The following is a 23,525-nucleotide window of genomic DNA, read 5'->3' as shown; positions in this document are numbered from 1 at the left end:
AGCCCACCAACGCCTCTACTTTCTCAGCAGACTAAAGAAATCTGACATGTCCACTACGACTTTCACCAACTTTTACAGATGCACCATAGAAAGCATTCTTTCTGGTTGTACCGCAGCTTGGTATGGCTCCTGCTCTGTCCAAGACTGCAAGAAACTACAAAGGGTCGGGAACGAAGCCCACTCTATCGCTTAAACCATCCTCTCACCCATTGACTCTGTGTACAATTCCCGCTGTCTTGGAAAAGCAGCCAGCATAACTAAGGACCCCACGCACCTTGGACATACTCTCTTTCACCTTCTTCCATCGGAAAAAGATACAAAAGTCTGGGGTCACACCCAACCGACTCAAGAACAGCTTCTTCCCTGCCTCCATCAGACTTTTGAATGGACCTACCTTGCATTAAGTTGATCTTTGCACCCTAGCTATGACTGTAACACTACATTCTGCACTCTCTCCGTTCCTTCTATGTACAGTATGCTTTGTCTATATAATGCGCAAGAAACAAGACTTTTCATTGTATACTAATACATGTTACAATAATAAATCAAATCAAAGATTCCCTGGCTTGATGAGTATTGTGGAAAATCTGCAAAAGTCATCTGTGAAAAGAAGACAAACCAGTCAGGTCACTCAATTTCTATTTTAATTATTCATTCCATTAATGAAAAATTTTATAACTGATGTAAACATTTACCAATTATAAGAAAATGATGTAAACATTACTGAAGAATTTTCTCTACTTGAAATACCTGTAACAGTTGAATGCCAGATACCTGTGCCCATGAGGGAAGTTCAAGTCGAGACAGCGCAAGTTACCAAACCACACTTAGCTGAAGAGACGTGACCAAAGTAAAGCACGCTGAGGTTCTAAAGCTTGATAGTAAAATTGGACCTTTGCAGAACATTCCAACTTTTACCGAACATAAGGAGCAGTATCTTCTGAGCTCCCCACTGTCGGAATTTAGAGGTATCCCAAAGATGAGCTGGGGAATCTCTATCAGGAGTTCCCAGATAAGTTTTTCCATTGCAATTGCCCATGAGTGCTTACTTCTTCTGGACAGTTGCCCTGCACTGGGAACCATTCCAAACTCACCATCCCCAACTTCCTCCATCGACCTCCAAACATGTCAGCTGGACCATGGGAGTTACTCTGCAGTAAAATGCAAGAGGCTTGGAGGTACAGAAATGAAGTACTGCAACTTAACTGATGTAATTATAGTACAGCAAGTTTATGTAAGTACCATATACATGTGGAAAGTTGAATATGTTACCATGAGGACTATGGCAGTACAAATGCCGTGTCCATCGTGTCAAAGCATCTAGGGATGGGCAATAAGTGTGAATTTGCCAGTGTCATTCCGAATATTTCTTAAGTACAGCTATAATTTTTTTAAAATAGTTTACAGATGTTTTGGAAACAAGTACAGTAAATCCGGTAAAGAAGGGACAATGTAAATTAGTTTGAGGCATTTCTTCTCATTCTCTGCAAAAGTTCAGAACCTTGGAATGTTTTGCCTCTTGATTATAATTGATTGCTTTTTAGAAATGATGGTGCCAACCAGAAAAGTACTTTTCAGTGCACCACCCTAGAAATGGAGGATATGTGGCCACTACACAGATTACATGTTATAAAACAAATAAATTTGCTGCATATTAAAGTTCTCTCAATAACAGGTCCTTAACAGTTTACAACGTTAGTTAAGCAGATTACACATTTGCAATTTGTGCAAGCATAAAATTGAAGCTTTAGCAATAAATTCAAACTTGAACAAAATATTTTGAATTACTTTATTTTTTAATTCAGGTCTCCTTGCCAAACTGCAACCCCTGTGTCTACGTGTACTAATGAAGAACAGACTAACAGATATTGGGATGAGCTCAATCAAGTTGGCCTTCCTGAAGATATTGATGTCCAGGCCTTATTTGAGCCTTCAGGTATTAAAAGCATAGATATGGTCTTAATGAATTGGTCTCTCCACGTATTTATCTATTTCCTTATTAATGGTTGTGATTGACTCTGGTTCGATAGCTAGTTGTGGCATATTCCATATCTTAACAAACTTTGTGTGACAATCCCAATTTCCTCATTGACCTCCCCAGTGCTAAGTTTATATAGATTTAGTTAGTTATTCACTAGCCAGTGGCATTAATCTTTAATTATTTGTTCTAACTGTTCAAAAATTAATCAATCATGACTTGCCCTGCATCAAACCATGTAGTACCTACTTTTCATTGTGTCCGTAATTGAGGTCTAATGTAATCATGTGATATTTTGTAGTAGATGGTAACTTTCTTCTTTAAAGAATGGTGGCAGTTGATGCCATGTGTATAAAAATAATTTTCCACTATATTTTTTAAAAAGCTTGTCTTTTTATAAAGCGTGGAATGTTCAATAGTATATTGTTTTGCCTTATTTGAGCTTTTTGTAAGTTAGTATTGTCTAAGTATATTCATAGAGAACCAAAATGTCCCAGCTAAACATGTTTTAATGCACTGGATGTACAGTTCACCACTATGGCCCAGACTTTATAAATCTAATGTTTGGCATCTACCATTGGTAGTCCAGAACAGTGCAAGAAATAGAAACATTAGTTCCTAGCTAAAAGGTATTTGTGCACAGTTAGGCAAATGTTACTGATTCGATAACGAACAGTACTTCCACAAGTCATATTTCTGTCTTGTTCTGCCCTAAACTAATGCATAATTATCGATAGAAACAAAATGATTTGAATTTTAAAATAGATCAGATATCCAAGAAGATAGTTTTGTTCTGTGTTGGGGGATATGTAGATAGTTAAATCCATTGTGTGAATTATCTAAAGTGCAAAGTAAAATTTTATCTGTGTCCTATGTATTTTTAATTTTTCGTTGCCAGGTCACTGTTGGGTTCACCATTGTTGTGCAGAATGGTCATCTGGAGTGTGCCAGGCAGACGAACAGGTACTGATGAATGTGGACAAAGCAGTTCTCTCAGGGATTACAGAGGTAAGTTGAAACTTCTGGGAAGGCCGATGTTAGTTTAGCTGAAATGTAGCCTCGTGAGTTTTGAAGAAAGTTTTTATTTCACGAATACGACACTGCTCATGTATGTGAGCAGTTTACAGTGCTTACAAAGTCAAGTCAGAAGTTGGACTTGCAACCTCTAGATATATATCCAAACTTAGAATTTGTCTCTTGTCTTTTTGATTTTTACTGTTTACAGTGATGAACAAGGGGTGACTCTTCCTTTCAGTCCTAACTTATCTCTAAATGGAACAAGAATGTAAATTGGAGCAACAAAACTTTGGGAAGAGCAAGATGTTTTAAGGAAATCTACAAAAATAAAGACTACTATGAGCTTAGTTGTCCATGAGTTAAGCGACATTCATAACTCACTGTTAATGAGTGTTGCATTGTGTCAATGCATTTTAAAAATGGCAAATGTGGGTGTGTTGGTTGAATAAGCTACAGAACGCTGGAATAAAAGCTCTGATCTCATTTTTAAAAAAAATTATTCTGCATCAGGGTGTTCAGGATTTTCAGATCTGACACAAAATAGCTTCTGTGGATTAGGAGAATAGGTGTAGTGGTGCCTTCGGCATGAGAAAATATCTGTCAGTTTCTGAATATTTTGATGGATAATACCAGCGGTAAAGGTCAGTTGTGGCAGGATTCCTTGCTCAGCTTAGCAACTAAAAGGTCAGAATATCGAGGAATGGTAATTGTGAGCTATTTTGCACTATGTTCGTAGGTCTTCAGTCATGACCTTTTGGTTTATTAGACGTGTTATCAAAATCCTGTTGACAACCTGCTTATTAACTGAGGCATAGAATGCCAGTGTTATTCAGGATCTGTGGTGCTAATGCAGTGACAAGTTCTGGGCAATGTATTGAGTTGATAATGTGAAAAGTTGTGTAAAATTCTTCAATCATGACCTCTATTTTGTCCTTCCTAATTGCTCATGCAACTTGAACAGGATGCACCCAAACTTGTCTGATCAACTGAGCTTAAAACCTCTGCCTATTATCAAGGCTGCCTACTTCACCCTTTTGTTGAGAGGAATAAAGATCACTGTCAGTGGTCAGGACCACCGTCAGTAGTGGCCACTGCACCAGAGGGACCCTCTTGTATTCTGCCCTGTTCTCTTACTCCTCCCTCCACTAAGGATATTGTGGCCTGGTCCAGACCTATGTTCCCATTGCAACTGAGTAACTCTTGTGTGAAACTGGAACCTACTGGTTTCTGTGGCTTTATGCTATAGTAAACTGAGATAATAAAGCTGCTGACATTTGAATTGTTCCAGATATTAATGATAAAAAGTATTAGTGCTTACTTCAACATCACAGTGTTATACTTTGGAGAGTAAGAAGTCTCACAACACCAGGTTAAAGTCCAACAGGTTTATTTGGTAGCACAAGCCACAAGCTTTCAGAGCGCTGCTCCTTCATCAGGTGAGTGGGAGTTCTGAACTCGCACTCACCTGATGAAGGAGCAGCACTTTGAAAGCTTGTGGCTTGTGCTACCAAATAAACCTGTTGGACTTTAACCTGGTGTTGTGAGACTTCTTACTGTGCTTACCCCAGTCCAACGCCGGCATCTCCACATCATACTTTGGAGACCCAGTGGTTTCCTTGAACCTTGAATGGCTAACAAAATAGTAGTACAAACATGGCTCAATGTCTTTTACACCAACTATCACCATAGCCCTTATAGTTAGTCAGAAGTCTAACAACCTCTGCTTTAAACATACACAATGACTGAGCTGCCCAAAGCCCTCTGGGGTAGAGAATTCCAAAGACACGCAAACCTCTGTATAAATAAATTTCTCTTCATCTCAGTCCTTAGTGGTATCGCCCTTATTTTAAAATTGTGCCCCCTGGTTCTATACTCCCCAACTAAGGGAAACATCTTACCTGCATCTATTCTGGCTATACTGTGAGTGTTTTGTAGGTTTCAATGAGATCACCTCTCACTCTTTGAAACTCCAGAGAATGCAGGCCCAGTTTGAGCAACCTCTCTTCATAAGACAGTCCCACCATCCCCAGAACAAGTCTGGCGAACCTTTGTTGCACTGCTGCTATGGCAATAATATCCTTTGAGATAAAGGGACCAAACTGCTTACAGTACTCCAGGTGCGGTCTAACCAAGCTCCTATATAATTGAAGCAAGACTGAAATACTCCTGAACTGAAATTCTCTTGGAATTCTGACATTTATAGCTAAAGGAATAGAGTGTAAAAGTAAGGAAGTGTTGCTGCAACTGTACAGGGCATTGGTGAGACCATACCTGGAGTACTGTTTACAGTTTTGGTCACCTTATTTGAGGAAGGATGTTGTGGCATTAGAGGCAGTTCAAAGAACAGTACAGCACAGGAAACAGGCCCTTCGGCCCTCCAAGCCTGTGCCGCTCCTTGGTCAGAGGAGGTTCATTAGATTGATTCCAGAGATGAGGGGCTTTTCTTATGAAGAGAGATTGAGCAGTTCAGGCCTATACTTTTAATAGTTTACAAGAATGAGAGGAGATTTAATTGAGGAATATGAAAGATGTTGACAAAGTAGGCATAGAGTGGATGCTTTCTCTTCTGGAGCAATCTAAAACAAGAGGTCTTAGTTTTAGGACAAAGCGTTGCAGATTTAAAACAGCGATGAGGAGACATTACTTCTCTCAAAGGGCCGTGAATCTGTGGAATTCACTACCTTAGAGTGTGGTGGGTGCCGGGTCATTGAGTAAATTTGAGGAGATACTCAGATTTTTAATTAGTAATGGGTTGAAAGATTATTGAGAATGGGCAAGAAAGTGGAGTTGAGGCTGAGATGAGGTCAGCCATGATTGTATTGAATGGCGGAGCAGGCTTGAGGGGCTGAATTGCCTACTCCTCCTAGTTCTTAAGTTCTTATATTCTAAAGGCTAGCATTCCATTAAACTTTCCCAATAGTTTTGTTGCACCTGCATTTTAGCCTTCAGTGACTTAGGCACAAGAATATCCAGGTCCCTTGTACATCCACACTTTCTAATTTCTTACTATTCAGGAAATGTTCTACACATCTGTTCCTTTTTCCAAAATAGATTGCCTCATAGTTTCCACATTATATTCCATCTGCCATATTCTTGCCCACTCACGAAGTCTATTCAAATCCTCCTGTATCCACTTTACAAGTTCCTCACATCACACATTCCTGCCTAGCTTTATATCACCCACAAACTTGGAATTTTTACATGTGTTCCCTACAGCCACATCATTGATATATATTGTCAACAGCTGAGGCCTGAGTGCAGATCCTTGTCATACCCCGCTAGCCACAACCTGCCAATACGAGAATGACCTATTTATTCCTACTCTCTGATTTCTGCCCATTAGCCAATCCTCAGTCTGCAACAGTCTGTTGTCCTATCCCATGTGCTTCTATTTTGTTAATCAACCTCCTGTGGGGGACTTTATCAAAAGCCTTCTGAAAGTCCAAATATACATCAGGGGTCGGTTTAGCTCAGTTGGCTGGAAAGCTGGTTAGTGATGCAGAGCGATGCAACAGCACATGGTCAATCCCTGTGCTGCTGAGGTTGTTCATAAAGGCCTTACCCCTTGTCTGAGTTGTGGTGATCCTCAAGTTAAGTCATCACCAGTCAGCTCCTCCTCAAAGGGGAGAGCAGCCCATGGTCATCCGGGACTATGACGACTTTACCTTTTCACTATGCCCATCGACTCACCTTTATCAATTTTGGTAGTAGCATCTTCAAAAAAACTCCAGTGAGTTTGTCAAATGTGATTTTCATGAATCCTATGCCTAATCAGATCATGATTGTCCAAGTGTCTTGGTTTCAGAGTGGAGTATGTCTAACCACAGTCAGCCTGTGGTTTTAGAGAGACTGTGTGTTTACCGAGAACATTATAGCATAAGATAGATCGTGTCACCTATGTTATCCTTAAAATCTGTGTACATTTGTGAAGATAAGTGAGAGTGAAGGAATATCATGTTATAGTCAAACTTTTTATGTTTAATAAATGTTTTTTCCTTCTTGTTAAAAACTAACTGGCATTCCTGTGACACTGTTCCTCCACATTTTCTTTTTAAAAAAGTGTATGTTATGGTCTTTGAGGCAGGGTTCCATTCTGGGATCTTCCTGTCCAGTTATAATGTCAACTGGGGTCGTAACATACTGTACCCCAATTGGACATAATACTGAGCTAGAGTTGTGTGTCTAATTCTGATCACAGTTCAGGGAGGAAATAAAGGCCTTGGAGAGAGTGCCAAGGAAATTTACAGAAAAAAGTACAAGGTGGAAGAGGCTCTGTGGAAAGATTGGAGAAGCTGGGATTGTTTTCCTTAGAGCAGGGAAGGTTCAGGGGAGATTTATTAGAGGTGTTCAAAATGATTGGGCGGGGGGGGGGGGTTGATGGAGTAGAGATGGAGAAGCTGGTTCCATTGATTGGCAGAACAGCTAGTTTAAGGTATTTGGCAGTAAGAACCGGACACAAAATGAGATTCTCTTTTTATAGAGTTTAATGATCTCAAGTACATTGCCTGAAAGAGTTGTGGCAGTAGATTCAGTCAGGACTTTCAAAAGTGAATTGGATCAGTACTTGAAAAGGAAAAACTTGCAGGGCTATGGGGAAAGAGCAAGAGTGTGGGTTTAATTGGACAACTCTTTCAAACATTCAGTAAAGCTGGACCATGAGTGTTTACAATTATTCGGAGAATAATTTGTTGTAATGCCCACTTATATACCCTTTGTGCAAAGAGGGAAAAATACCCCACACTAAAGCTCTTTTCTGAACCGAACTGGCCCACTTTGTTCAGTTTACTTCCTTTGACACAGTATCATTTTTGTTAGCGTTGTGGGTTTTAAAATGTATATCAGCAGCTAAAGAAATGCTTTGTTTTATTGAAAGTAACACCTATTGAGTTTAGAGATCTGTAATTGCTACTGCATGTAGAGTTCATATTGACAGATGATTCAGAAAAACTGTTCAATACATCCTAAGGCTATTGGAGATGGGAGGGAGTTGGGGTGAGGAAAAGAATGGAAGAACTTGGTGTGATCATTAAAATGCCACCACGTTTAAAAAAATATATAATATCTGGCATTCGACATAAAATATTGCTGTAGGGCTGCAAGAGTTTAAATTTATTTGATATAGCAGCTTTTGAATGATTTTGCAGACAGAATGCTTTTTGGGCTGGTTAGATAAACCTTTACGGTTAAATTTTACTGGTTAGATTTAACCTTTACGGTTAAATAAAATTACATACATCTTCTGCGCTATATCAGAACTATTTGATTCATTTATGTGTATGTAACACCATTCCACATTGCTGTGATAACAAACGTATTTTTATAATGACTCCCTTGATAGAAGAAACAGAATCAATTCACTCATTTAAAACCTGCATGTCTCACAGAGAAGGTGTTCTACAGGGACTCCAATGTATTTAAAAATCTGTTTGAAGATTGCTGTGGAAATCCATTTGTGAATAGCTGTGCTGGGTGCCACTTGGCACAGAGCTCTGCTCTGCTGTTAAGCATGTATAGTGTGTTGAGTAACATTGATTTATCAATAGCATTTTATGGAAAGTAATTTTCCTTTTTAAAAGGAAAATTGCTTTTATATTCATATTTCAAAGTAATAGCCCATGGAAATTCCAAGTTGTAGAGTTACTTGTTTCTGTAGTATATATATTTTAAAACATATATGGTGCTCCAGAGAATTTTAGAGGAAAGTAACAATCTTGGCATCAAATTGCATTGACACCGTTTCCTGATTTAGGAATTGTACAGTGATCGAGTTCCTGACCACTCCTCACCATATCTCTCTCCCCTTTTACTATTTGTTATGGCTCTTGAATGAACAGTGGCTTCTTTGGTGAGGAACTGGTCGGAGACCTAGAGCCCGTACCAGCGAGAAGTGAATAGAAAATTAGCAAAAGCGAAAAACTTGCAGAGGAGGAGAATAAAACATTAAAACAAAACTTTCCAATTTTTTTATTTTGTAATAAGGTAGGAAGGATCCTTTTGCTTAAGTTACATGCCTTGCTTCTCATGGCATAGTTGTCTCATCCATATGTTCAGCTTGAAGAAGTCTTCTACGTATGACCATTTTCCAATTATACTTTGCCTTAACTGCTAATCATTTGTTGCCTGAATGCTTGTTGTCCACATCTAACTTCCTTTGATTTGCCCTAAGAAGCACAGAATTAATATTTGTTTTTTCGAACTCCAAAACTAATTAAAAGTTGAATAAATGAGTTTCCACACTCCTCTAGAATCATAGAATCCCTACAATGCAGAAGGAGGCCATTTGGCCCATCGAGTCTGCACCAACTCTCTGACAGAGCATCTTACCCAAGATCACAATTGACCCCAGGTCCTTTTTTTTCCCACTCTTATGGGATGTGGGCATCGCTGGCAAAGCCAATATTTGTTGCCCATCACTAATTGCCCTTGAACTGAGTGGCTTGTCAGGCCATTTCAGAGGGCATTTAAGAGTTAACCAGATCTGAAGACTCATGTAGGTCAGAACAAGTAAGGATGGCAGATTTCCTTCCTTAAAGGACATTGGTGAACCAGATGGGTTTTATAACAATCAATTGTAGTCTCATGGTCACCACTGAGGTTAACTTTATACTCCAGATTAATTGAACTTAAATTCCACCAGCTGCCATGGTGACACTTGAACCCAGAGCATCAACCTGTGTCACTGGATTATTAGTCCTGTGACATTACCACTGCGCCACCATCTCTCTCTCTCTCTCTTTCTTCCTGCTTCCCCCACCCCCCTCTTCCCCCGCCCCCCAGTTCATCACTATCTGCCAAATATGGAAATTGTATTTTTAAATCACTTATAGACTGTCATTAATTAAAATTGGCTTTTGTCAGCAGAATCCTTAAGGGCGTTATTTTACCTTTGGGATTCAAGATCAGAAGGGCAGACACCAGAAGAATTCATTAATTGAAAAAAAGGTTTATGACTATTCACCACATATACTTCACTCAGAAGTAGAAATTGGGCCTTTTTTTAAAAAGGTTTCCAGTAGTTCTTTTGGTAAGCTGTCCTATACTATTGACATAAAAGCAAATTACTGTGGATGCTGGAAACTGAAACCAAAAGAGAAAATACTGGAAAATCTCAGCATGTCTGGCAGCATCTGTAAGGAGAGAAAAGAGCTGACATTTCGAGTCCCGATGACCCTTTGTCAAAGATGACATCCTCAAAAAACTCTGTTTGTCAAACACAATTTCCCTCTCATAAAACCTTTGTTGACTTTGTCTGATGATGCTATGATTTTCTAAGTGTGCTGTTAAGACTTCCTTATACATCCTTTACCAGGATGCTGCCTGGTTTGGAGGGTAGGTCTTATGAGGAAAGGTTGAGGGAGCTAGGGCTGTTCTCTCTGGAGCGGAGGAGGCTGAGGGGAGACTTAATAGAGGTTTATAAAATGTTGAACGATAGAGTGAACGTTCAAAAACTATTTCCTCGGGTAGATGGAGCTATTACAAGGGGGCATACCTATAGGGTTCGTGGTGGGAGATATAGGAAGGATATCAGAGGTAGGTTCTTTACGCAGAGAGTGGTTGGGGTGTGGAATGGACTGCCTGCAGTGATAGTGGAGTCAGACACTTTAGGGACATTTAAGCAGTTATTGGATAGGCACATGGAGCACACCAGGATGATAGGGAGTGGGATAGCTTGATCTTGGTTTCAGATAAAGCTTGGCACAACATCGTGGGCTGAAGGGCCTGTTCTGTGCTGTACTGTTCTATCTATCTATTCCAGCATTTTCCTGATGACTGTAGTTCCATGTTTTTTCTTTCTGTCTTTTTCTTGAATAGTAGTGTTACATTTGCTAACTTCCGACCATTCCAGAATCTAGGGTATTTTGGAAAATCATAACCAACACATCCACTATTGCTGCAGCTGTCCTCTTTTGGAACACCAGGGTGTAGGCTATCAAGTCTTGGGAATTTGTTGGATTTTAGTCCCTTAAGTTTATCTAGTACTATTTTCCTGCTGGTGTTAATCACCTTAATTTCTTCATTCTTTTAGGTCCTAGGTTACCCTCTATTTCTGGCATGGAACTTGTGTCCTCCACTGTTACTCATTCAAAGTCTGCCGTTTCCTCATTCCCCGTGATAATTTCTTCTGTCTCTGCATCTGAGGGTCCAACATTTACTTTAGCTACGCTTTTTTAAAATATTCTTGTAAAAGCTCTTAAGAACATAAGAAATAGGAGCAGGAGTAGGCCATCTAGCCCCTCGAGCCTGCCCCGCCATTCAATAAGATCATGGCTGATCTGACGTGGATCAGTACCACTTACCCGCCTGATCCCCATAACCCTTAATTCCCTTACCGATCAGGAATCCATCCATCCGCGCTTTAAACATATTCAGCGAGGTAGCCTCCACCACCTCAGTGGGCAGAGAATTCCAGAGATTCACCACCCTCTGGGAGAAGAAGTTCCTCCTCAACTCTGTCTTAAACCGACCCCCCTTTATTTTGAGGCTGTGTCCTCTAGTTTTAACTTCCTTACTAAGTGGAAAGAATCTCTCCGCCTCCACCCTATCCAGCCCCCGCATTATCTTATAAGTCTCCATAAGATCCCCCCTCATCCTTCTAAACTCCAACGAGTACAAACCCAATCTCCTCAGCCTCTCCTCATAATCCAAACCCCTCATCTCTGGTATCAACCTGGTGAACCTTCTCTGCACTCCCTCCAATGCCAATATATCCTTCCTCATATAAGGGGACCAATACTGCACACACTATTCCAGCTGCGGCCTCACCAATGCCCTGTACAGGTGCATCAAGACATCCCTGCTTTTATATTCTATCCCCCTCGCAATATAGGCCAACATCCCATTTGCCTTCTTGATCACCTGTTGTACCTGCAGACTGGGCTTTTGCGTCTCATGCACAAGGACCCCCAGGTCCCTTTGCACGGTAGCATGTTTTAATTTGTTTCCATTGAGATAGTAATCCCATTTGTTATTATTTCCTCCAAAGTGTATAACCTCGCATTTCTCAACGTTATACTCCATTTGCCATATCCTCGCCCACTCACTCAGCCTGTCCAAATCTCTCTGCAGATCTTCTCCGTCCTCCACACGATTCACTTTTCCACTTATCTTTGTGTCGTCTGCAAACTTCGTTACCCTACACTCCGTCCCCTCCTCCAGATCATCTATATAAATGGTAAACAGTTGCGGCCCGAGTATCGATCCCTGCGGCACGCCACTAGTTACCTTCCTCCAACCGGAAAAACACCCATTTATTCCGACTCTTTGCTTCCTGTCGGATAGCCAGTCCCCAATCCACTTTAACACACTACCCCCAACTCCGTGTGCCCTAATCTTCTTCAGCAGCCTTTTATGGGGCACCTTATCAAACGCCTTTTGGAAATCCAAAAACACCGCATCCACCGGTTCTCCTCCATCAACCGCCCTAGTCACATCTTCATAAAAATCCAACATGTTCGTCAAGCACGACTTTCCCCTCATGAATCCATGCTGCGTCTGATTGATCGAACCATTTCTATCCAGATGCCCTGCTATCTCCTCTTTAATAATGGATTCCAGCATTTTCCCTACTACAGACGTTAAGCTGACCGGCCTATAGTTACCCGCCTTTTGTCTCCTTCCTTTTTTAAACAGCGGCGTAACATTAGCCGTTTTCCAATCAACCGGCACTACCCCAGAATGCAACGAGTTTTGATAAATAATCACTAACGCATCCACTATTACCTCTGACATTTCTTTCAATACCCTGGGATGCATTCCATCCGGACCCGGGGACTTGTCCACCTTCAGTCCCATTAGTCTACCCAGCATTGCCTCTCTGGTAACATTAATCGTATTAAGTATTTCTCCTGCTGCCAACCCTCTATCGTTAATATTTGGCAAACTATTTGTGTCCTCCACCGTGAAGACCGACACAAAAAACTTATTTAAAGACTCAGCCATATCCTCATTTCCCACTATTAACTCCCCCTTCTCGTCCTCCAAGGGTCCAACATTCACTCTAGCCACTCTATTCCTTTTTATATATTTATAAAAACTTTTACTATCATTTTTTATATTAATTGCTAGCCTAGCTTCATAGTCTATCCTTCCTTTCTTTATCGCTTTCTTAGTCTCTCTTTGTTGTTTCTTAAATTTTTCCCAATCACTTGTTTCTCCACTATTTTTGGCCACTCTGTACGCAGCTGTTTTTATTTTAATACTCTCTTTTATTTCCTTCGTTATCCACGGCTGGTTCTCCCTTTTCTTACAATCCTTGTTTTTTGCCGGAATATATTTTTGCTGAGAACTGAAAAGGATCTCCTTAAAAATCCTCCACTGTTCCTCAGCTATCCTACCTGCCAGCCTGCTCTCCCAGTCTACCTTAGCCAATTCATCCCTCATCCTATCATATTTCCCTCTGTTCAAACAGAGGACACTGGTTTGAGACCAAACTTTCTCCTCTTCCATCTGAATCAGAAATTCGACCATATTGTGGTCACTAGACCCAAGAGGGTCCTTCACAATAAGATCCTTAATTCTACCTACCTCGTTACACAATACCAGATCCAAAATAGCTCATTCCCTCGTCGGTTCCGTAACATGCTGTTCAAGGAAACTATCCCGACAGCATTCTAAGAACTCTTCCTCCATTCCACCCTTACCGACTTGAGTCTGCCAGTCAATGTGCATGTTGAAGTCCCCCATGATTATTGCCGTTCCGTTCTCTTGCAATCTCTTTTTTTATATTCTTGGTTGGTTTAATCTCATTCTATTCTAAGGTGGTTTCTTCTTTGCAACATTATAACCCTCTCCTTTTAATCTCATACAATTCTTAACCTCTTTAGTAATCCACAGATGGCTCTTTCTTGCTCAGTTTTTCTTTTCCAGTGTGATGTATTTTTGTTGAACATTTTTGTGCTGTTTCAAACTAATATTTACAGGACACCGCAGAACACTGGGGTTTTTAATCTCCTGTCCATCCCAATGTCAGACTCCTTGAGCTTGCTTCACGTACGGTGCACACCCATTACTTTACTCCTCTTCATACTTGCACAGTCGTTGTTCTGTTTTAGTTCAGGGAGATTGATTTAAATTCTCAGCCTCGCCAATGATAATGATGGTAAAATGCACAGCTATTTTGACATGCAGGAGTTAGTTGGGAGCAGTAAAGGCAAGGCTGAGTAAAGGGCGGAGATGGTGGCGAGACAATACAGTAGAGCAAAGGGAGTGAAATGTAAGGAAATAATCAAACAGAAGGAGATGACGTAAAAGGGAAAGTGAGTGAGGGGAGAAATGGGTGCGGGATGTGAATGGTGAGACCGGAATGCGAAGGAGAAATAGAGAGATTCATACAAATTGGGATCAGAATTTATAAACAGATGGTGCTGTGCCGGAAAGAGCATCCAGATTCGCAGAACATTTCATGCGAATAATTTGTATGGTATCATACAGCACAGCCTGATTTAAGATAGCTGCTATTGCTGAAGGTTAAACAAAACAAGAAACTGATTTTAGCAGAGTGGGGTCAGCAAAAAAGGTCGATTATTGAGAAATTGCATCTCTGGATGCGATGCACAATATCAATTCGGTGCATTTTCAAAACAAATACCAAGGTTCTCTATGTTTTATTTGTCGTATATTATTCTAATAGAGTAGATTTTTAATGCTCCTTCTTGAACATCACATGAGTTTTTCTGACAGACTCCATTAACTTTCTCTAATTACTGAGACTCAAAACATTCCTTTCAATCACTTACTCATTCACCACATTACTGCTGCACTCTGTCTCACAATCAGTGTTGTACTCTTTTTTTTCCATTTGCCTCGAATCGGTCTCCCCAGTAGCAATCGGCTTGAAAGAATTTGAATTCAACATCGCATGGCTAGGTCCTATTTCTTTTTGTAGCTTTACTCATTGATACTGATGGTCAGTAGAAGCTAGTCCCACCATGCAGTTAATATATTTAAGGGAAAAAAAACAAATTAAAAATTGTTTGAAATGCTCTTGAAATGGAAAAACACCCAGTTTTCCTAGCCTTGCGGAGCTATGATTTCAGATCTCTGAATCATAGTGTTGTCGTTATCCCTTTAACCAGTGCCAATTGTTTGCTAACATCAGCCAATTGTGTACTAATTTTGCCTGGGCACCCCACAGCTTTAAACTGAATTAGTCATCTTTCATTTGGAAATTTATAAAATGTCCTTTGAAAAGCTAAGGAGCAACATTTTACCACAGTCAATTTTGTTGTGTTTTTCCTCAAAAAAAACCCAACGAATTCATAGGATCATAGAACGCCTACAGTGCAGAAGGAGACCATTCGGCCCATCGAGCCTGCACCAACGATAACCCCACCCAGGCCCCATCCCCATAACCCCAGGTATTTACCTTGCTGATCCCCCTGACACTAAGGGCAATTTAGCACATCTTTGCAGTGTGGGAGGAAACCAGAGCACCCAGAGGAAACTTAGACACTGGGAGAACATGCAAACTCCACACAGTCACCCGAGACCGGAATTGAACCGGGTCACTGGTGCTGTGAGGCAGCAGTGCTAACCATTGTGCCACTGTGCTGCCCACAATTGGGTCAGGTAGAATCAGTGTTGACAGCTGTTTACTTGGTACAGGCAATTAAAGATATCAACTTCACGATCCTGATTAACAATGTTTAAACAGCCTTGCCCTCTCTCATTGAAACATAGAAACTAGAAGCAGGAGTAGGCCTTTGCGCATGCTCTGCCAGTCATTTTGATCATGGCTGATCATCGAATTCAATATCCTGATTTCTCTCCCCCCCCCCCCCCCCCCCTCTCCCACATATCCCTTGATCCCTTTAGCCCCAAGAGCTATATCTAATTTCTTGAAATCAAACAAAGTTTTGGCCTCAATTACATTTTGTGGTAGTGAATTCCACACATTCACCACCCTCTGGGTGAAGAAATTTCTCCTCACCTCGGTTCTAAAAGGTTTACCCCTTATCCTCAAATTATGACCCCTAGCTCTGGACTCTTTCCCCCTCCCCCCCCCAATTGGGAACATTCTTTCTGAATCTATCCTGTTAGAATTTTATAAGTTTCTTTGAGTTCCCCTCTCACTCTTCTAAACTCCAGTGAATATAAATATTCCTAACCGACTTAGTCTCCCCTCATAAGACAGATCTGCCATCTCAGAAATCAGCCTGGTAAATCTTCGCTGAACTCCCTCTATAGCAAGGACATCCTTCCTCAGATAATGACATCGAAACAGCACACAATACTCCAGGTGTGGCCTCTCCAATGCCCTATACCATTGCAGCAAAACATCCCTATATTCAAATCCTCTCGCTATGAAGACCAACATACCATTTGCCGCCTTTACCGCCTGCTGTACCTGCACGCTTACTTTCAGCGACTGATGCACGAGGACTCCATGGTCTCGTTGAGTATCCACCTCTCTCAATTTACACCCATTCAAGTGATAATCTGTCCTCCTATTATTGCTACCAAAATGGATAATCTCACATTTATCCACATTATACTGCAGCAGCCATGCAGATGCCACACTCGGCCTGTCCAAATCACGCTGAAGCAGCTCTGCACCCTGCTCACAGCTCACCCTCCCACAGAACTTTGTATCACCTGCCGATTTGGAGATAATACATTCAGTTCCATCTTCCAAATCATTAATATATAATGTGAACAGTTGGAGTCCTAGCACAGGTCACTGTGAAATCCCACTAGTCACTAACTGCTGATCAGAAAAAGACCCATTTCTGCAAACTCTTTGCTTCCTACCTGCTAACCAGCTTTCTATGCATCTCAAGATATTACCTGCAATGCTTTAACTTTACATAGTAGTCTGTTAAGTGAGACCTTGTCGAAAGCCTTTTGAAATTCTGAGTAAACCACATCCACTGGTTCTCCTCGGTCAACTCTACTAGTTACATCCTCAAAGAATTCCAATAGATTCGTCAAGCATGATTTTCCTATTGTAAATCCATGCTGACTTTGTCTGATTATACCACTGCCTTCCAAATGCTGTGTTATGAAATCCTTGAAAATTGACTTTAGCAACTTCCCCAGTACCGACGCTATGCTCAGTGGTCTATAATTCCCTGTTTTCTCTCTATCTCCCTTTTTGAATAGCGGGCTTACATTAGATACCCTTCAATCTGTAGGAACTATTTCAGAGTCCAAAGAAATTTGGAAAATAACCATCAATGGATCTACTATTTCCAGGGCCACTTCCTGAGTACTCTGGGATGAAGATGATCAGGATCTGAAGATTTTAATCCACCTTCAATCCCATCAATTTCCCCAAAACCATTTCTCTACTGATGCTGATTTCTTTCAGCTCCTCATTAAAACTTGTTTCTCTCAGCACTTCTGGTACATTATTCATGTCTTCCTTTGTGAAAACATGAATGAAGTACAAATTTAATTCCTCAGCCATTTCTTTATTTTTCGTTATGAATTCTCCCGTTTCTGACTGTAAGGGGCCTACATTTGTTTTTGTCAATAACTTTTACAGTCAGTTTTTATGTTCCCCGCTAGCTTACTTTCATACACTCCCTTCTTAATCAATCCCTTGATCCTCCTCTGTAGTTTCCTTAAACCCAATGCCGCCTAGCACCTTATGTTCCTTTGACATTAGCTGTCTTTTTCCTCTTCACTCTGCCATCAGAGACTGCTCTTCCATCCATCATACACCTGTCCTCTAAGACTATCTCCCTAAATCGCTTCAGCTTAACCATCACCTTCTCTGCCTTTAAAAGCCTATTTGGGACATTTTTTGAAGATTTACAGTTTACCTTGCTTTTCTCTCCTGCCCAATCTTCATTCAGGGAGAGGCTCATAGAATCCTACAGTACAGCAGGAGGCCATTTGGCCCATCGAGTCTGCACCGACCACAATCCCACCCAGGCCCTATCCCCATAACCCCTAAGCTAGCCAGCCCCCCCGGGACAATCTAGTATGGCCAATCCACCTAGTGGATCTTTGGACTGTGGGAGGAAACCAGAGCACCCGGAGGAAACCCACGCAGACACGGGGAGAATGTGCAAACTCCACACAGACTGTGACCCAAGCCGAGAATCGAACCTAGGTCCCTGGCACTGTGAAGCAGCAGTGCTAACCACTGTGCTACCGTGCCGCCCAATGTTAATTACATTCCCCTCCTGCTCAGTGTTAATTATATTCCATAATCAGTAAAATAAGTGATCTGGAAAGGTAAGTATGAACATCTTTGAAATAAGATTGCAAGAAGAGAAGGAGATACAGATTTAAAAGTTTAAGAATATTAAAGATACTAAATATATATTTGTGAGGAAGGGAATGATTCCACTTGATTTCACATATGTTTATTCTGAAAACCTCAGTAATTATTTACAGAATCAATGTTTTTTTTGCCAATGTAATGTCAAACTGTGTCTTTGTTAAAGTAATAATGACATTTGCATTTGTTTTTTCTATTGATTTGTGTAAAGGTCACACAAAACTAAGAGCATATTTTTTTTATTTGAGGGCCTGGCTCAGGAACTGCCAGAAACATAGGTAATTTAGTTCACCTAAAACTGTGTTTGTTCAAAAATATTTTTTAAAAGCTGAGGTAAACAGTTCATTATATGGGCCCTGAAATCTTCCCCTCTCACCATTATTGTAGCATCCAGACTCAATGCAATTGGATATTCACTCGTACTATAAGTACATCTGAACATACTGGGTGGGATTTTCCAGCCGTGCTCGCTCCAATGCCAGAAAATCCCACCCGAGGTCAATGGACCTTTGCATGGTCCGTGTCCCGCCCGCTATGATTCCCGTGATGGGCGGGACGGGAAAATTCCACTCACTGTCTCCGATTCCTGCGTCAAGTGATTATTGACCAGTTTATTGGACATTGTTGTCACAATTAAAGGCAAAAGGCAGCTGCTTTCATTTGTTGTCAGATATCACTTACGTGGTTTGCTTGTTAGCACTCAGTTTTTTGATCGAGCATTGTACCAATTGTTAGCGTTTAAAAATATCGGATTTTCAAGCGTTCCTGTGGAAATGATCCAATTTGTTGGAATTCTTTTCTTGGTGATTTTGCAGTTTAAATGTCAATCTTGAAGCAAAATGGTTATGGCTGTGCATGGACACATACCATTCATAAGCTGATTATGAATGCCCTTTAATTATTCCAATTTATAATTTCTAGATTTTTAAATAAAATCGCCTATTTAAATAATCACCTGATATTTTATTCTATTTCAGCATTGTGCGTACTGTAAGCACCTTGGAGCCACCATCAAATGCTCAGAAGTGAAATGCAATCAGCTGTACCATTATCCATGTGCAGCTGGAGCTGGTACATTTCAGGATATCAAGACACTCACTCTCCTCTGTCCAGAACACATCGATCAGGCTCCGGAACGATGTGAGTGCAAGCACATTCCAATTCCTGCTCCACCTATGATCCTTCCAAACCCTGGTTGATGTTCTAGAACCATTGAAATATGGCATTCACACAGCGCAAATTTTAAGATCTAAATCCAACCCAACTCTCAAGTAATATATGTAATGGAAGTTAACTGTAGGTTTCGACCAGATTGACACGATGTTTCTAAAAACTAAGCTAGAATTGTTTTTAATGAATTATGTTGTAAACACGGAGGCAGTGGGGGGTTGGGTTGCAATTTCCTTCTTTCCTTCTCCAGGTCTTTTGAAATTGTATGTGTTTCTATTTAAGTCTGATGTGAATGACAGTGCAACTTTGGAGAACCTTGGTGTGATAGCCAAATCTGAACTTCAGTTTTTGCTGCACCATGGTGCCTTTGTTTTGTTACCTAATTAACTGGCTACTTTACTGTTCCCCTGCCTTCGCCAAGGAAGCCAATTAATTTCCTCTCTGGATTTTTTTGTAACTACCATCGATGCGGTTCTTTGTTTAACACATTGAAAGCCACATGCCAAGTAGTCTTAGTTGGACGATGTATTTATTGTCAAACTTACGCTTTTTTTCCAAGCATGGTAACGTGCGGTATTAACATTCTACAACTGTTGACAGCCCTTTGGAGGCTTGCAAGCATAACCATAATTCATGTGTACAGCTGGATAATAAATGTGGCATCTTGTTAACCACGAGTGACATCCCAGCAGGGACCCATCATATCCTCACCCAACCTCAACATCCAGTCTACTATTTCCAACAGGAATGGAAATCCAGATTGATTTTTATTTTCTCTTTCCAAAATCCCCCAAGTTAGGAGATACTGAAGTCAGCTGTGACATCTCAGTGCACACCACATCAGCTAATTAAGCACAGGCCAAATACTAAATACAGCATTTCCCTTTCTTTGTATAATTCTTTGTAAATGCAGAACCACCAGGAGATTGAGACTAGATTTTTCCTGGTTGATGTTCATTATCACATAGCATGTTGTCTGAAGCTGATCTGTGAACCAACAAGAATTGTCCAGCTGAAGTTGAGCAATAGGCTGCTTGTTGCTTTCTCTTTTCATGTGTTGAGAAATGAGAAGTTTTCAGATGTTGAGTTCTGTAATTGGCTGGTTTATTACAAACCTTTCAGATACTCGGACTTGTATATATCCTTGTTCTTGATTTGAGCATAATGAGTAACCATGAAATAGATATATGTGTGTGTGTGTGAGAGAGAGTATATAAATAAATAGAAACTTACTGTACTTTAGTTCATTTTGACTTCAAATTGCACTCAAATATTTTTTGTTAACATTTTATTCTTCAGCCAAGGAAGAAGCAAATTGTGCTGTTTGTGACAGCCCAGGAGAACTTTTAGATCAACTTTTCTGCACTAGTTGTGGACAGCATTACCATGGAGCATGCCTGGACATAGTTGTGACCCCTTTGAAACGGGCTGGTTGGCAGTGCCCAGAATGCAAAATCTGCCAGACCTGCAGGTAAATTCCACATTAAATGCTTCCTTTTTAATGTGGGTGCAAGTTTTCAAGGTTCAAGATAGCAGAGCTTCAGCCAAGATTTGTGTAACATGTTTCAGACAAATTATGTAATTGTGTGAATTGAAGTAAAACATAGGGCCAGGGAAATAATTCGTTCTAAGTTATCAATATGGTGAAATGAAAAAAGAATTCCTGCACGCAAAGTGGACGAAAAATTATTTTACCAAGGTCCTTTTTAATATTTTGGCTAAAGGATTGTTTCATTTAACTCTGTACAAAAAAAAATGCTTAATTTTAACTTTCACTCCTCTATATTCATGCCAAGCTCTCATATTGATTGAAACCCAAATTCCACTCTGTGGAGGATTGTGCCAATAGCATTCAAAAGATATTTTTTAGGGATATGTTTTTTGTTTGTTATCTGCGGCTTCAGAGCTTCTCATCTGCTACATCTCTATGATGCCGTCAGTTAGCATTGACCCGCAAGAAATTTAGACACAGGTGTGTTTGCCCTCAATTACCTTGGTCATAATTTGCAAAGCTGCTTAAAATAAAAGCATAAGCACAGCATTTTGTTGTTACTGACAGAACATTCACAGAGTTTTGGTGAGAGTAACAACTTTGTAACTTCCTAAACTTGCCCATTCGTATTAAATCTCAAAGTCTCTTTTGAAAAAAAGGCATGACACCTTTTGCAATTAAGAATGCATCTTGCATTTTCAGGAAAAATGTTGATTTCTCAGATATAAAGACCTGCAGCTTATTTACCATCGGTTATGCTGCTGTGTACTTTGTACTATGGAAAATGTTGATACTTTACCTGTTTCGTTTCAAGCGTATTCTGGTCACCTCACTTTAGGAAGAGTTTGAGGCACCTCGAGAGGGAGCGGAGGAGTTTTACCAGAATGGTTCTGGGGATGAGGAATTTTATCTATAAGGTCAGGTTGGAGAAGTTGGGGCAAAGGACATCGAGGGGAGATTTGAAATAGGATTGATATTAAGTGTTTAAGAATATGACAAGCTGGGATAAGGTAGACAAAGAAAAGCTGTTTCCATTAGCTGATGGTACAAGGACCAGGGGACACATATTTCGGGTTTTGAACAAGAGGTACAAGGAGGATGTAAGGAAGAACTTTTTATGCAGTGAGTGGTAGTGACCTGGGGCTTGCTCCCTCCAAGGATGGAGGAAGTGAGGATGATGAATGAAATTTCAAAAAGAAATTGGATGGATATTTGAGGGAAATAAACTTAGAGCTATGGGGCTGAAGTAGGGGAATAGGACTAATAGGATTGCTCTACAGGGGGTTAACAGGGACTTGATGGTCTGAATGACTGCCTTCTGTGTCGTTATGATTCTGTATAGTTTCAATAAATGACCAAGTAAATCTATGTATATTTATATTGTGGAACCACTTCAGCAAAAGCTTCTGCAAAATTGCATACGAGACCATGTGCCTTGAGCCCACCCCTTAATATTGTACTACAAGTTCTTCCATTGAGATTGAGTTCCTCCTCTAAAGCTGGTAGAGGATTGTACAGTCTAGCAAGCAGTAAGTCACAATACAGGCTCCTGTGGGGATAGGTTCAGTGCATTTGTAGCTAGAAAAGCTTGTCATTGCATCCAGTGGCAAGAAAATATATTAACACTGTTAAAAAAATCTCTGATATATGTTTTAGTCTGCCAGCTGAAGTTGGGACTGTTGTCAGTGGCAGTGCTGTTAAGTAACTATACAACACAAGATTTGTCTGGTCTTCCTCGTCACCTCTGAGGGTTTGAAGACCTGGGGCTCTTTGCAAGTTTTGTAATTGAATGACTAGTTTGCTTTTTCAAGGAAAGTGTCTTTAAATTCATCATTTTTTTAATCCTTTCAGGCATCCAGGGGATGACAGCAAAATGTTGGTTTGTGACCTCTGTGACAAAGGCTATCACACGTTTTGCCTCCAACCAGCAATGGAATCAATACCTACAAATGGCTGGAGGTGTAAAGTGAGTGACAATTTTAATCTGCTAGTATCTCATTTGGACAGTTAGCATTGCATCTGACTCAACAAAATTTGATAAATTCTTATGAAGTTTCAGAAAACAATCAAAATAATTGTTGTATTTGGATTATAATATGTCATTGAACCTTCTCTTCTCACCATCACACCTGCCTCCCATCCACCTCCTAAATGTTAATTTTACTTTGGGGCTGAAGCTATGGGCCTTGGCTGCATCTTATCTGCACCTAATGGGGGACTTTTAATACCCCATGCCCCACAGAAACCTGGCAGTTAAAATGGAGTGAGAGACATGCCTTCTACCCATTTTAACTACACCCGTGTAGACGCAAGGAGCGCTGCCTGTAGCTAGTATGGTCTGCATTTGAATATAGAGATTGAGTCCCAATAACACAGCATCAATCTGAGGCTCAAGCTAGAAAAATGGTGTTTACCAACCAAGCCAAAGCTGGCAGGAAGTAGATCTAGGACCAAAAGAGGCCACAAAAGGTAAGTTGTTAAGACAAAAATTTGATTGTTTACTTGCAGACTAGGAGGAGCCTCCCTTGTCCCAGGCTTCCTCTGCCAATAGTGGAGCCTGTCGGACTCCTGCACCCCTAAAGACTTACCAGTGCAAAGGCCCATTCCCTGCGACAGCCTACTACATGCTAACTGGGCCT

The 23,525-nt window shown here is 40.6% G+C and overlaps 1 protein-coding gene across 12 annotated transcripts in view; it reads left to right on the top strand.

The window, feature by feature from the left end:
- Positions 1-23,525, top strand: part of kmt2ca (lysine (K)-specific methyltransferase 2Ca) — a 351,109-nt gene that overhangs the window by 144,904 nt on the left and 182,680 nt on the right. For all 12 annotated transcript variants that reach the window (XR_013499876.1, XM_078232154.1, XM_078232144.1 and 9 more), the window contains exons 5-9: positions 1,806-1,936; positions 2,877-2,986; positions 19,202-19,364; positions 20,694-20,865; positions 22,738-22,852. Coding sequence is in view for 11 of the 12 variants with exons in the window: in XM_078232154.1 (XP_078088280.1) it covers positions 1,806-1,936; positions 2,877-2,986; positions 19,202-19,364; positions 20,694-20,865; positions 22,738-22,852 (691 nt within the window). In the remaining variant the exon portion in view is untranslated. The remainder of the gene's footprint in view (positions 1-1,805; positions 1,937-2,876; positions 2,987-19,201; positions 19,365-20,693; positions 20,866-22,737; positions 22,853-23,525) is intronic.

This window comes from Mustelus asterias, chromosome 2, assembly GCF_964213995.1.
Source record: "Mustelus asterias chromosome 2, sMusAst1.hap1.1, whole genome shotgun sequence".
Classification (NCBI taxonomy): domain Eukaryota; kingdom Metazoa; phylum Chordata; class Chondrichthyes; order Carcharhiniformes; family Triakidae; genus Mustelus; species Mustelus asterias.
The sequence above is the reverse complement of the archived record's forward strand: the minus strand, read 5'-3'. Positions and strand labels throughout refer to the sequence as shown.